The sequence below is a fragment of the Pimephales promelas genome, chromosome 5 (genome assembly GCF_988280905.1).
Source record: "Pimephales promelas chromosome 5, fPimPro1.hap1.1, whole genome shotgun sequence".
Classification (NCBI taxonomy): domain Eukaryota; kingdom Metazoa; phylum Chordata; class Actinopteri; order Cypriniformes; family Leuciscidae; genus Pimephales; species Pimephales promelas.
The window spans coordinates 26,518,284-26,533,514 of NC_142773.1; the positions used below are offsets into that span (position 1 = coordinate 26,518,284).

The 15,231-nt window shown below is 38.5% G+C and overlaps 2 protein-coding genes across 3 annotated transcripts in view; both read left to right on the top strand.

Moving 5' to 3' along the window:
* eif2b3 (eukaryotic translation initiation factor 2B subunit gamma) overlaps positions 1–2,979 on the top strand; it is a 39,648-nt gene extending 36,669 nt beyond the window's left edge. The window contains exon 12 of the mRNA XM_039654737.2: positions 2,807–2,979. Coding sequence (XP_039510671.1) covers positions 2,807–2,859 — 53 coding nt within the window. The 3' untranslated portion in view covers positions 2,860–2,979. The remainder of the gene's footprint in view (positions 1–2,806) is intronic.
* An 87-nt stretch (positions 2,980–3,066) lies between these two features.
* ptch2 (patched 2) overlaps positions 3,067–15,231 on the top strand; it is a 33,521-nt gene continuing 21,356 nt past the window's right edge. The window contains exons 1-2 of one of the 2 annotated variants that reach the window (XM_089131199.1): positions 3,067–5,951; positions 12,414–12,606. In XM_089131199.1, coding sequence (XP_088987325.1) covers positions 5,787–5,951; positions 12,414–12,606 — 358 coding nt within the window. In that variant the 5' untranslated portion in view covers positions 3,067–5,786. Of the gene's footprint in view, positions 5,952–10,338; positions 10,988–12,413; positions 12,607–15,231 lie in introns of those variants that run through there. The other variant, XM_039654760.2, reaches the window with a different exon arrangement.

A 15,231-nucleotide genomic window follows, 5' to 3' on the forward strand; every position in this document is an offset into this window, starting at 1 on the left:
CTAACCTCTCCATCAATGACAGTGCCTTAAGGCGGCCCTAAGATGTCCAGAGGCTGCACAGTCTAATTGACTGAACAACAGGGTGTTGCTGCCTCGACTGACCCGCTCTAACCCCTCCCCTGAAACATTTCATCCACCCCCCCACCCTTCCATCATCACTCTTGAGCAGGGCTCGATTAGTTGGCCATAACCTCTAAAAATGCTTATGCTTATTGAAGTGCTACCAGAAATCCCAAATTACAAGTTAGACCCCCTGTACTTCCCCCGACACACACCCTCCCTTAGGCTTCAGCACTTTAAGCGCAGCGAGAAACCACGATTCAAAGTTATCCCAGAAAAACCCAGAGCAGAGGTTAATGTAACCTATTATTTAAAAAGCATTGCTTATAATAACTGCAATAAATTCCCTCCAGTAGCTGAGGTTGACACTCGCTCTTTTGTACACACGTTAAGTCAAAGAAATAAATTAAGATCATTAAAGAGTCGCTGCTTGTTTTTGATGTGTCTACCCTTTTGAAATAAAAAGGCTGATTTTCCTTTGAGGTTGAGCTTGAAATTTGAAAGGTTATAGAGTAGAGCTTAAATGTTATGGCAGATTAACATTAGTGCAGCTATTCAGAGGGTGTAATGTTTAACATTTGAAAAACTATTTGGAAGCAAAATTGATATTAGAGACTTTGTATAGCATATACTGTGATCGTCTATCAGCTGTTTTTAAAAATTATTTATTAGTTACTGTATTAACGATATCAGTCTAACTAGGCCCATATTGGAAGGAGACAGTATCCCACCCCCCTCCCAATTCCAACTGTGGGCTTTTTTTGTATGACGGATTACAAAAGTGCTTAGCAGTTGAATTTTATGAAAACTTCCAAGAAAAGTATGTCATATTTCACCCTAAAATCAAGAGAAATTGTATATTACATTAGGAGAAACATAATTTTAGTACCATTAATGTGGAGTGGAAATGCATTTAATAATCAAAATAGTGTAATTTAGACTTTTTTTTTAAATAGTGTAATTCATTTTTAATGTGCAGTTGTTTTTTTTTATAAATTTATGTATATGTTTATTTTAATGTTGGAATTTTATACATATATTTACACAACCATTCAGTAGTATTTTTTAAGTCTCTCATGCTCACCATGGCTATTTTTTTTTTTTGTTTAAAAATACAGTAAAGCAGTGATATAATTAAATATTACAATTTGATATCCGGATTAGCATTTATTTGAATTGGAAATCTTAGCAAAAATATTTATAATGTTTCTAATGTTTTAAATGTCTAATGCTTCTGTCAGTTTTGTCACAATTTAATTCATCCTTGCTAAAAAAACAGAATTATTTTCTTTAAAAAAAAATTTTTTCTTTTAAATCTAAATCTCCCAAAAACAATTCTATAGATACTCTACTGACCAAGGGTATGTTCTTTTATTATTATTATTTTGGGTGAAGTATAATACACAGTTCTTAAATAATGTTTAAGATTTTCTTCTTCTTTTTTCATATTAAAAATACCCTATACTGTTTAAGTTGTATTTTTTTTGTCTCTGATTTTGGCCTAATCAATAAAAAAAGTGTTCATATTAGTCAATACCTGGGTATTTCCACATGAGGTCCACCAGTTTTCAGTCTACATTTTATTTTAATGTCTGATTACACTTGGAGCATATTTCTAGATTGAGAGCTTCTGTATGAAAACTTGTATTACAGATTAATCCATGTAGATTTATCCATCAAAAGTATTGTCAGCTATAACATAATTTGTCGGGATCGGTCATAATCTGTACATACAAAGATTTGTATTCACTTGTAGTTTATACGTTCCCCCCACATTGGACTCTGGTACACTTGTAACCTTTTTAAACAGCTGCTGAGTGAGTAGACTTTATAGTTGTTCCACTATGGTGGTCTAATACAGTCAGCTTCACACACACTCTCTCTTTCTCTTCCGTCTCAATGTCTTTCCCTCATTCACTCTCACTCTTTCTGTTCCCGTCCTGTTTACCGCTACTGGCTGTTCGCGTGTGTTAGCCACAAAGGAGTGATAGACATCTCATAAACTCTAGCCGAACACTTTCTCTATAAGGTCCTGTGTTCCCAGCATCCTTGTCCTTAGGGGATTGAGCGTGTTGGGTTATGGCTGCTAAAAGCATCACAGGTCCTGGAGACGGGGTTGTACGGCCAAGACCACCCGGCCTGCCGCTCGGCACTGTGTTGTAAGGTGCAATGGATTTGCAGGTGCTACGGAGGCTGATGACATGTACCTTTCCTCAGACTGTTTAGACTCCCTTGTTCCAAACTTCTCTCTTTGTGTTCGTCCCTCTCGCTCGCTCTTCTCTCTCTCTCTCTCTCTCTCTCTCTCTCTGGCATAGCACGCTCTATTTGTCTTTCCCCAAACCCCGAACACAAAAACAGTCTTTTGTGCAGATTCCTTCACACTAAAATATGTCTTCATATGGATCATTAATCTTGCTCTCAAACGTTTAGTTTGGAATAGCCACATTCGGCAAGAGGATATCATCCTTCCTAGGCGAGTGTGTATAAGCCTGACACATTTGTAAACTGTTTGCTTGTCAGTATGTGATGGAATGGCCCACAAAGGTAAACTCTAGATATTTTCTTTTTTTTTTTAGTTTAAACTTGCTTTCTTATCCTTTGATTCATTGAAACAGTCATCGTATCATAGAATGCTGAAGCGACTCGTTTGTATTAAAGCAGAGTTTTGAATCTGATCAGCTCATCTCCTTTGAGGCACGGCAGATGCCTGACAACTCACATGTGAATCTTGTTCTGTTTCTCACAGCTGAAAGAACCAATGAGGTCATCGTTGGATCAGACCAACTCATGGAGATCTAGAACCCTGGAGATGGATCACAGGCTTGAAGACGCCCAGATCAACCTGCTTCCATGTGCATAACCCCTGCACAGGATCCATTTTTTTATATGTCCAAATAAAAATGGATTTATTTATCTCAACACTTCTGTTTTTTTTTTTGTTGTTTTTTTTTTTTAGCAAATTTGGAGTCTCTAACTCATTCCCACTAGTGCCACCAACTGTCCAAACTTTGACTCATGTTTATGCTAATAACTTTGGAACCATAAGGGCTAGAAACAAAAAATCCTGAGCTCATGACGATTCGATTGCACCGTATGATGTCATTTTCCATCATGGAAATATGTCCGCCAAAACATTTTTTTGAGAAACTCGCCCTAGACGGTTTGTCCGATTTTTACCAAAATTTTACCAGATCATCTCCAGGCAGTGCAGACAAAGTTATGGATTTCATAAAAACGGTGCAAGTCATTCTCGAATACCACACAAATTAATTTACGTAGTGCTTGCAAAAACAGACACAAGGCTGTATTTCCGTAACGCTTTATCGTATTCCAACCAAACTTGGTCCTTCGCTACATGCTGCGTTTTCGGCACAGCGCCACCTACTCGTCCAGAGATACGAAAAATTACTAATTTTGCTCGTTAGATTCAGTTTTCCCAGATCGGCCATTCTGGCTGTCAGCCATTTTTAATTATGTGTTAAAATGCTGTATTTTTTCAACACATGAACGAATTGTTACGAATCTCGGTATGGGTTATCAGTACGATGCCCTGAAGGAGCCTCAGAAGTTTTGAAACAGCGCCACCTAGTGGTAAAATGAAATTTTCAAATGCTTATAACTCTGGCTGTGGTTGACTTATTTTAACGTCATATCATTAGACTCCTGGATCCTTGCAGAGTCCAGTGATACCAGACTTGCCAGGTTTCGGCATATGGTTTGTGCAGCACAGTAATTTAGTGCTTAAAAAACATTTTCCGGGATATTTTGAGCTAAAACTTCTCATACCAGTATATGCTCTGGGGATATTTTGTGAAAAGAGCATTATACCACCCCTTTTAATTAATTTAGTATTGTTGTGGTTGTTATTAGTGCTCATATTAATAATAATAATAATAAATACACTTAACTTAATCATATTATTAAAATATAAACAAACATTTTGTAAGTAATGATAAAATAAACTGACAATTACTGAATATAAATTACATTAAAAAAATGTTAGTAATGTAAGAACATTACATTACAGGTTTTGGGTAATTTAAATGAACCAACTTATTTATAATATTGATTTGAATTGCATCATACTTTTCTTAACCAAATGAAGTGCAATAAACATTACATCAGGGTTTCGCTAACTAGGTTTTGGGAAGGAACAGTTGATTCATAAATTTATGAAAAGCTTAATTAAATCAAGTTAAATTATATGAAAAAATTTTTTTTAAAATATTTTAATTGTTTATGCTATGCAGCCCCTCAATTTTCCATGTAATTATAGTCGCCTGACTATAAAGAATTAGGGAGAATCAAAGAATTCTGAATAATTTACTGCCATTTTGCGATTGATTATTATAATCATTCATGTAATTAATAAAAAATTTAACTTTATTCTGACTGCGAGTGTTTTAAAATGTAATGTAATTACAAGTATTTAATTTCTGTATTTCTTAATCCACTTTACAATTAGTCAGTTACTACCCAGCACTATATATATATATCATGATATTAGCATGGTATTGCGTCATGCATTCATAAATCTGAGTTCAATGCATATATAAGTGTTAGATATATTGAATCTGATATATTGAAAAGATATATTGAAATTGTGGTTGGAGTTGTTGATCTTGGTGGGTGTCTGTGTAGTTTGGTTGTGGTTGTTTGTCCAGTGGATATCCCATCACCCATCTGCGTGACCACCGTGACTGGGACTGCATGCTCTGGTGCTGAAAGGAACAGATAACCACAATGGGGATAAGTTTATTTGTACACAAAAAGACTGAAAGAAATGGACCACCCAGTCAGGCAGGGACTACTAACAGTTTCTTTTACTCTCCAATACTTGTAGGCTTTCACAAAATGCCTAAAAGGAGTTCTTCCTAAAGATTTTCCTCTTTGCTGTCAACGATTTATAGCATTCCAGCACTTGTGCATCTCTTAAATTACAGGTCCCAGGTTCCCTGGTGACGATGGATTCAGAGCCTGAGGAAGAAGCTCTGACTCTCTGTGTGATTCATTACTATTCCAACTTATTGTTTTTGGGCCAATCCGAGTCATTTAGTGTCACCGGTGGAATGATTGCACGTTCAATGTCTTCAAGCGGAAGCTTTGTTTTGGGGCGTGTTGAAATACTTCACACTGTGACATCTCTTTCGTGTTTCCCTGTCTTTAAATCCATAAAATAATATGTGTATTTATGAAATTGTCACTGTTCCATTCGTCCTCCCTTTTTTCTTCATTATGATTCAAGACTTTTGGCAGATTAAGCTTATTGCGATCCCTCAGTAGTGTTGAGGTCCCCTCCATAGTGGCTTAATAACATTTTTCTGAAATAATACATTTTTCCCTGGAGACGCATACTGTTTATAAGATTGCTTGGATAAGATCAGATTTATGATGCATCGCACACGTTAAGTAGAAATGAAATCATTAAAATCATCAAATGCCCCAGGCCCTTTCTGAATGCTTGTCATCTGCTAATACGAAACATGTGTCCTCCATTTTGTCAGTGTGATAACTAATCAGATGTCGTGCCCTTTGCCCCCTCTCGCCGCAGTGTCCGCGCTCGGACCACCAGACCTGGCTCAGGAGATGTGGCAGCAGTTGTTTTTCAAAGGTTTGTATATTTAGACAAAGCCTCCCAGAGTTGGAGTCCCCACGGCTGTGTTGGTTTGGAGTTGTGCGGAGCTGTGTTCAGTGTCATTCCCCACCCTTTGGGCCAAAAGTGACAGATGCTTGTGTTTTCCTGGACCTGGGATCAGATGTCAGCTGACAGATCATATATCAGGCCCACCTTGCTGTCTCTGTGTAGCTTCCAGCCTGGATTTCCAGACCTGTTTGGAAGCAAGCTGAGGTTCAAGATGACTCAAACTGAGTCAAACACGCCATTTAAACAGGTATTTTAAATGTATGCGTACACACACTTCTGGGCTCAGTAATCTATTTGTCTGTCCATCTACACATTTATTCAGTAAATATGCATATATGCAAAAGATACTGTTCTTTTTTTAACTTTCGATTCTTCAAAGAATTATGAAAACAATGTAAAAATGGTTTCAGTATTGAACATCAGCGTATTAGAATGCTTTCTGAAGGGTCATGTGACGAGGAAGACTGGAGTAATGACTGCTCACAGATCACAGGAAGAAATTCCATTTTAAAATGTATTAAAAGTTAAAGGAAAATGCACAGACCTCAAACTTTTGAATGATAGTGTTTATATTGTAGAGAAGTTACAAAAAATACAGTACAATGATACTGAAAAAAACAATATTTTACAATTTGAGACATTTATTATTGATAAGAAAACAATTATTTGTCATGTAGAAACATTGATTTTTCTGTAAAGCTGCTTTGAAACTGTATTGTGAAAGTACTATACAAATACATGTGAATTGAATTGAATAAAAAATCTGAAAACATCTGAAATGTGTTCGTGTGTAGACATATTTCAGATGTGTTAACTGTTTTCGTAATTGTTTTCTCAATTAAAACAGCCCATTCTCATCCCAAGGCGTCATCTAACTGACACCTTGAGAAGCATTTTGACCATGCTTCAATATCTGATGCTTTAGGCACCCTTAAGCGTCAGTTAGATGACTCCCTAGGATCACGAAATGTAACTGACGCAAAAGGGTGCCTAAAGTGTCAGATATTGAAGCATGGTCAAAATTGTCAGTTAGATGACGCCTTGGGATGAGAATGCGTTGATTAAGAAGAAAATTAAGATTATATTTTATTTGAATTATTTCTTTGCCATGCTTTTTTGGCATTATGAAAAATATTACCAATGACAGCTATTTTTCATTATAGCGATGGCAAAAAAGCATGCAAAATGAATAGAAGTGTACATTTAAAGATGCCGTGGAAGCTTCTGCCGCACTGTAAACGAAGGCACTAATGTAGTGCACTTGTGAGTTGTCATAAATCCTAGAGACTTGGTTATAGCTATGCGACTTGTTGCATCCAGAGGTCTCAAGAAGTATCGTGTACCATGAGAGCCAGTGACCTGATTGACCAAATGACAGGCACAGTCGAGCCCTTTGCTTTGAGGGACTGTATGAATGCGTGTGTGTTTTGGGGGTAGGCGGTGTGTGTAGTCGGTGGGGAGGGGTGGAGAGATGGCTGAAGGCTTGAGCATGGTGGAGGGTGGTGAGAGGCTCGCTGGCCACCCAAGTGGCAGAAAACCTGCATGTTTTCTGCTGACCCCTACACATTAACAGAACACTTCCTCAATTTGTCTTCTCTGTTCTTGAGGCACAAACGAAATTTCCTCTCTTTTTCGCCTCCTTTTAAGACGCCGCATCCCCCGCAAGCCTCCTGCAAACTCTCACGCCCACCTTCAGTGCACACACACTTAACAATTAGTACTTTCTTACTGCTGAACAAAGACAGTATGGAAGCTGTGTGGCCTGTAAAGGCCAATAACCTCTATGACATGTGAGGGACTGCGCGCTCTTTGAAATGAACATACTGGCTGCTTTACAACGCTCCCCAGGACGCTCGCTAAATAACATCGGAGCTTGTTTATCTCGCACGACCCCGGCGATGTTACACCCCTGTGACTGGTGGCTCTGTTCCTTCTGTAAGGAAGCCATAGACTAATCAAAACACTTATCAGATTCTCAAAGATGTAGTTAAAGTGCAAAAGTGGTTAAAACTTTGCACTTGTTGAGTCAGATTTGGAGCAGGGATATCCGAGAGCAGATTTCTACTTTTGTGGCATGCACCTGTACTCACCTTTTTTGGGTTGGAAGTGCGCAATTTCGTCATTGGATTGAGCATGTTTGTAGTTTTAGATGAGGCTTGTTTCATTTACACAGAATGTATACATGCACTCCAAAAGGGATTAAATAAGTAGAGAGATATCAGTAAGAAAACAAAGGGGTCTGATTTCATCTTGCCACCTGCTAGTTTTGTCCCAACAATACTCCTGTTAAAGGGCCACAAACAAAGACGGCTGAAAAAGTTTTTTAAGCGAGCCATTCATTACGATGACAATGGGCAAAGAAATACATTATCATAATTAATCTTATCTGTAGCTGTGGGTGGCGGGTCTTTTCCTTTTGAGACTGATGGACCCTTACAATGCCAACATGTACACATCAGTGTGTCACAAAGCACTTTGGGGGCTAAGAATATTTTAAGCTTTGTAAACATTCGCCAAACAAGTCCTGAATGTTAGCTGGAGGCTTGTGTCTCCTCATGCTTTTATCCACATCAAAACTGTCAGCCACTGGCAATTTAAATACAACATTTGACTTCCTTTCTTAAGGATATTTCCAAAGCACAGTGGCATCTAGCATCTCTAGTTGTGTGGGGGGAAAAAATCCACACTGATTATTTAATGTGAATGGCTGTGGCAGAAATATTTTTGTCAAATGTTAATATTAATGCTTTAACGTGTATCAAATTCAATATTGCTTTTTTCTTCTTTTGGGGTCATTTTCTAAATAAAATGTGATAATTGTCACTTACAAAACATGTATTTTTTTTCTTAAATATTCAATGCTATCTCAGGTTCATAAAAAATGCCATGTGAATTATAGCACTCTCATTGCGGTAGGTCTTTGTGTATATTTATGTATGTGGCCTATATATTCTCTATATGTAATTATTATTATATAATGTATAAACATATTACTTTTTATTGTAACTATATGAAAAATATATGCTTTTGCTTGGCAATATTGTAGTACAACTGCCAATAAATGTATATGTGTATAAGTGCCTGTGTGTGTGTATATATATATATATATATATATATATATATATATATATATGACGCCAGTGAGCATCTTCTGATACCATATCAGAAGGTAATGATGCTCACTGGCGTCAACTATCATTAGAAGCTACTTGTCTGGTTGTTTCAAAGCAATTCGTTCATGGTGCTGATGCCTTTGTAAGATAAATAAATTCAGCCCTGAAGCTTTTGAGGAAAATAAACACATCTTTGCCTGGGGAGCCTCGCGGCTGTCGTTTGATAGCCGTGCTTCGTTCTTTCGGAGCTTACCTTTACACAAGCAGGAACGGGCTTTGGCCGTTTATGTTTAGGGGCTGTGTGATGGCAGATTTCTGGACAGCGCATGGTCATCTCCCCAGTTTATTTATCCAAGGCCTCTAGACCTCGGCCCGGACCTCCCTCAGTTTGTTAGGCTTAAAGGGGCCCCCTACCGCATGGAGCAATTCCTCAGATTCCACATTAGCTCCCATTCCCAGCTGCCCTTACCCTCATCAAATTAAACAATTTCGAGAAATGCGCTCAGTGTTGCCATAGTATACACGCATACATGCCCTTGTGCGTTCCCTTCTTGTCAATAGTTCTTTATACAAAAAAAAAAAAAAATCTGTTAAAGTACAACCTATAAAGTAAATAATCATTAAATTACAGGTGGAACTAATTCCTCATACAGTGATTATAGTTTGCACAAAAGCAAGGGCACTTGAACTCTTCTTATCAACTTCTGTACAACACATTTGAATATGGCACGCTCTGTGTGTCTATATTGAGTTTAATTATAATTTTTTTGCTGATGAATAGAAAAACTGTTATTGCATCAGTGTGCTTAAGTTCACTACATTGCTGTACAATTGAATAAATTGAATGATTTAATGAATGATGCATTCATATTTGAACCAATCATCTCAAACAATCTTGTATGAGTTTATCACTATGAGTAGCCTTGGAATGGACTTGACCCTGCCATTATGCAATAGCCTATCTAAAACCCACTATCCTAGACCTTGGTAGATAAAGAATGAAAGTTTAACTGCTGTCCTAAATAATCAAAATGGTAACAATGTGCATTGTTTGTTGTCATTTTTTTTTTACCAATTTAATTAAAGAAAAAGCAGAAATATCAAAAATTTTGAAAAGTTAAATTTTAACTGAAATATAGCCAAGTCCTATAGCACACAATGAAAATGTGCATTTTGTTACTCATCAAAATCCCAGAATCAGTGCATTTGTTCTTCTTTATTATTGTGTATTTTTTGGAAAATTGTGTTCGAAATAATACTATTTTATTAACTTGTTCCTATTATTTTATTGGTTTTCTTGTATACGTTTTTGAAAGTAGCCTAGCTATATGTATGAGGACCAGAGCAGATTAATGTGTAAAGTCTCCCTTCTGCATCCGACTGTCAGTTTAAAAGAAATGTGTGGCTGTAGGATCAATAGATGGCCTGTGTGATAGCGTGTTAAAATACGAGCTGAGACTATTGGGAATGTGCAGAGCGGAGCAGCAGTGCAGTGAAAGAGCTCTTCTAGCACTTCCCCCTCCCGGCGCTGATGTGAGGGGCTGCCTGCCTGGGTGGTCTCCCTCTCTCGCCACTTTGGTGAGCTGTTGCTTAGCAGCTAATAATAGGAGATGTTTGCAAAGTAATTTGCCTCTTCCTCGGCCAATGAGAACCAGAGCACTTTTCCATCAAACCACCCTTTTCAGGCTTTGCAAAGAGGCTACCTCTCCAAGTGTTACTGCAACAGGATCAGAGGTAGACTGGCGGAATCCGCTCGCGACTTTCCTCTGCTTTAAAACGAGTTACGCGCTATAGCTGGACGAATGAAGACCGAGGGATCTATACGGATTCGAGCACATAATGTTGGGATGGAGTTGGAAGACTTTGGCTCAAGGAAAGACTAGAGAATATTTCTTAAAGCTGAACCCGGTGGATGCGCGTGTCGCGAATCTTGGATTATTACTTTTATCGCCTCTGCCTAAAGCACCGCGTTTGTCTTTAACTTTCTTCTGCGCTTTCTCTGCCTCCCGTTTGGACTATGGCCTCGGATCCCAGAGACCCGGGACCGGCCGGTGGTGTTTTAGGAGATTTACCCCCAAGTTACACACGCTCTCCGCCGCCTGTGAACTCAGACCTCATCAGAAGACCCAGTTACTGCCACGCCGCTTTTGCGTTAAAACAGATTTCTAAGGTGACAAAACGCTTTTCCGTTGGAATATATACACAAACGCTCTACGTTGTTGTTGTTCGATGCATTCGTATTTCAGGGAGCCAGGGAACTGTTAATTATGTTCTTTAGCGTAGTTTTGGAAGTGTTGAAGGGAATTTACTTCTTTTTTAGGCTAGTGAGAAGGAAATTATCAAAAGGCAACATTTACATCTCAAAGCTTTTTAGGTGGAAATCGAGGACGAGTAAACGACGCTAAATATGAATGTATGAGTGCGGACAGCGACTTCTATGAATGAGAGCCGAGTCTTCATTCATTTAGCTCGTCAGTCCGCGCGTTTTGAGTATTTTTCACGTTAAACACTTTAAGCTGCTACTGAGTTCAGCCCGGTTGGTCTAGATACAATATTGCGTGTTTGTTTGACAATGCGCGCGTCCTGCTGAGGAATTCACTGATTAAGTTTGATCTGACAAAGCATCAGTGAAGCGCATGAACGCTTGGCTATGTGTCAAAACTCCCATGAGTGAAACCAAAACATGTCCAGTTATACTGCAGATAGGACTGCCAGTTACAGGACACTTGTGAGGTTGTTGCAAAGTCTGGATACATGAATTACATTTCTGATCTTTTTAAATGTAATAGCTATTAAATGTTTGATTAGTTAATAGCCAGCTAGAAAAATGAAAATTCACTGTCACACGCTTCTGTGTTAGGCTATAACAGACCAACCAAGTATTTTGAAATAGTTATACTTTAAAGAAACACATGTTTGACAGCTTTTATTATTCTATCTTGTTTAGCATTCTACTCTTTAAGGCTAAATAGCTGTTATATAGCTGTTATGTTGTATGATATATTGTTAAGTATATTATAAAGTTCGTCATCTGAATCCAGACCAGATGAGAAACCTGAGGCCTGTAATACACTTAAACAATTTAAACCCACTAAACTTCATTGAACATTTAACTTTAATTGTGACAAAATTTAAAAACTTTACAAATTACAGAAATCATGACAACAAGTTAGATAGAAACAAATATTTAACAAAATGACAAACATTTTACTGGTCTATGAAGTTCTCCAACTCGTGCCAATTGCCATGTCATTAGGAACACACATGAAATTGTTGAGATTTTAGTGTTTACTGCAGGTTAGGGTGGATTAATGAGAAAACAGTTTGGATATTGTCACACTGGTATTCAAACTGAATTTTGAAGTAATTCACTTATTGTTTTCAGTTGGTTTGCTTTGTGTTTTACATTGTCTGCTGGACAACAGTGTCTCGTTTAAAAATGTCTTGCAAGAGGAAAAAAAAAAACCCCTCTCTTCTAAATATTGATTTGTGCTTTGTCAGGACAGTTCACTATCCTGGCTGGGCACCGTGTGTTACAACTGATCTAAAATAGCATCACTGTACATGTGAATAAGTGTTCCTCTCTTGTGTCTCAGGGGAAAGCTGTGGGACAGAAAGCACCACTGTGGATTCGGGCGAGGTTCCAGGCTTTTCTCTTTTCTCTGGGCTGTCACATCCAGCGGCACTGTGGAAAAGTCCTTTTCATTGGACTGCTTGTGTTCGGAGCCCTGTCTGTTGGTTTGCGGGTCGCTGCCATTGAAACGGACATTGAGAAACTATGGGTGGAAGGTGAGTCCACGCTTTCATGTTTCGCTATGTGGGTGGGTTTTTGGGGCTGATCGGTGTGGAGATCTGCAGGATCAAATTATTTGTGAGCTGAATGCTGTGACTTTTCACTTTGTAAAGTACCTGACACTGTTTTACTTTTTAGTGCAACTCAATTTTAGATCTCTCTCCCAAACAATTTGACTGTCTTTGCTTAGCTTAACAAAGCTTAACTGATTGAAAATGTGATTGTTGTCGGGCGATATAGACCTAGACCTTGTGTGGGCTTCTGATATGAAGTCTCGGGATCTTTGAGCGGACATAGACCGTGGCCTCTGGAATTCCATATCTTCTGTCACGCACACGTAGCATTCTTTTTCCTAGCGCATGCAAGCCTTCTCTTGTTCTCTCCCCATCAGCCTATATTGTTTGCGGTGGGAGCTGAGCTTGATGTTTTTCTTTTTCTCCCCTTTCCCATTTGACGTCCTTTCCGTGCACCTCACTTATCTGTGCATTTTCAGGCAGCTTTATTTGGTTTTCACACTGCCAAATTCCTTCTAAGCCCCCTAGGCTTTCGCCACACTGCTGATCCCCTGCACAGATGGGCTGTGTGTGAATCGTTAGCCATCTTTGAGGTGCTGACCCTCCCCCTCATGCTTGCTGTGTGGTCCTTCACTATTCTTGGATTCCATTCAACAATAAAGGCACCCCCCTTTACCAAAAAAAAGTGAATACAGCTGAAGTTTACCCACCTGTTTCACACTCACTCACACACACAACATGCACACGCACAAGGGGAATCGTTATTTTGTACTTTTGTAGTTTTACTTGAAAATAAAACATGTTCATGTTCATGCTCAGCATTGGTTTATTTTAAAATAAATGGGGGTACCTTATATATAATTATGTTTTTTTGTGTGTGTTTTACAATATCATAGTCAGAAAATATGTCTTTCAGCAAGTCAGAAGGCAAAAAGTTTATAATCACTTTTGAAATATTCAGAACTGTAAATGTCGTGATATATGAGCTAATGCTGTCCGGTGGGAACGTTAGATGGAGTTTAAAGCAAAGGGAGTTGTCAGATGTTGGCAGTGAAATTTGTGTTTTAATGTAAAGCAGGCATAAAGCATGGGGCTCCTGGAGTGAAACGCCAAAGTGCTGAAAAGGAACGCTGTGCCTTTAAGAGGCAGTGCCTGTGTTTCTAAAGTTTCTGCCTGTGTTGTTTCCCCCAATAGCCCATTGACAAAGCTGCTCTAGGCTGAATGGGGAGTAAGTGGTATGGTAACAAGGAGAGGTTAGTTCTCACACACAGGCACACACATTCACTTCTGCACACATACACATAAAAAGTCACAGGGACAAACAAAAGAGTTTTATAATAGGTCTTGTGATTGGGAATTGAATTGAGAAAGGTCTCTGGTGCTGTTAGTGATTGCTAAATAGTTACATATATTATCCAGTGACCTGCCAAGCCTAAACCTTTTAATCATAAAATTAATATGACAACTACATTGCTCCATTTCAAAGTTAAGGATAGATCGGTTACATTTTAAACGTTAAAACCTTTTTGTCACAAAAAATCGAATCTGTTGTTTTTGGGGGGAGCTATAAAGAATAGTAAAGCAGCCAGGGCCTGTGGATCTCACAGTTGCCCAGCTGTGCATTTTGGAGAATATGGCTCCTCTTTACTTACCCTGAGGCAGTGACTGTCCCTCTTTCACCTCTGCTCTTGCCCCCACCCAAATGACACACAGGCCACCAAGTGTCCATGTTTTCAGGGACCACCCGTAATTGCTTCCGCCTTCCGTCAAATGATGTGCAAAAAGCAGCAACCTTGTGTTTAGATGTCTCATGAACCTATAGTTTAGTAATTGGGTTTATACAGCTGGTTTAGTCATAAAAAATAGCCATTGAAGTCAGAATGTAGATATATCCTGGCCTAAAATAAATCAGAGTGTTTATATCTGACTATGAAAGTTGTATGCTAATTAATTTCTGTTTGTTTTTTGTTTTTTTGTACATACAATGAAAGACAGTTGAGACATTCTTCAGAATATCTTATTTTGTGTCCCAGTTAAAAATGCAAGACATGAAGCTTTTTGGGTGAGGTATCCTTTTAAATCATTGGATAATTCTTGGGAGAGTGTGATTTCGTTTGCCGTGTGAGGCGTGAGAAAGAGGTGATAAAATGAAATGTAGGGTGATGGTTTGGGGGCTGGTGAGTGAAGAAACATTCTAGAATCTACAGCCTAAATTACTCATGTTTTCTTCTTATGCGCAGTGTCGGATTGCAGAGGGGATTTTGTTTGGAGAATTAAGAGAGGGAGCGAAAGGATTGAGAAAGTTGTGTTTTCATAGGAGCTGAAGTTATTTCATTTGGTTTCTGACACTATACTGAGTTGTAGTACCACATCTTCTTTTAATTGTGTGGATTTTAATATTTGATTGAGTTTTTTAGAGCGGATGATGAGGAAAGCTTTGTCAGTGACAAATTGCCTATTGGTGTGAGGTGAAAAAAGCAGACTTTGATATGTGATTATTTGCTGGCCAAAAGGATTGTTGGCATTTAACGGTCCTTGCAAAAATGTGTGTTGGGCTAAACAAATGGCAAACTTTTTCAAACAGACGGACATGTTTATGTACTCGTA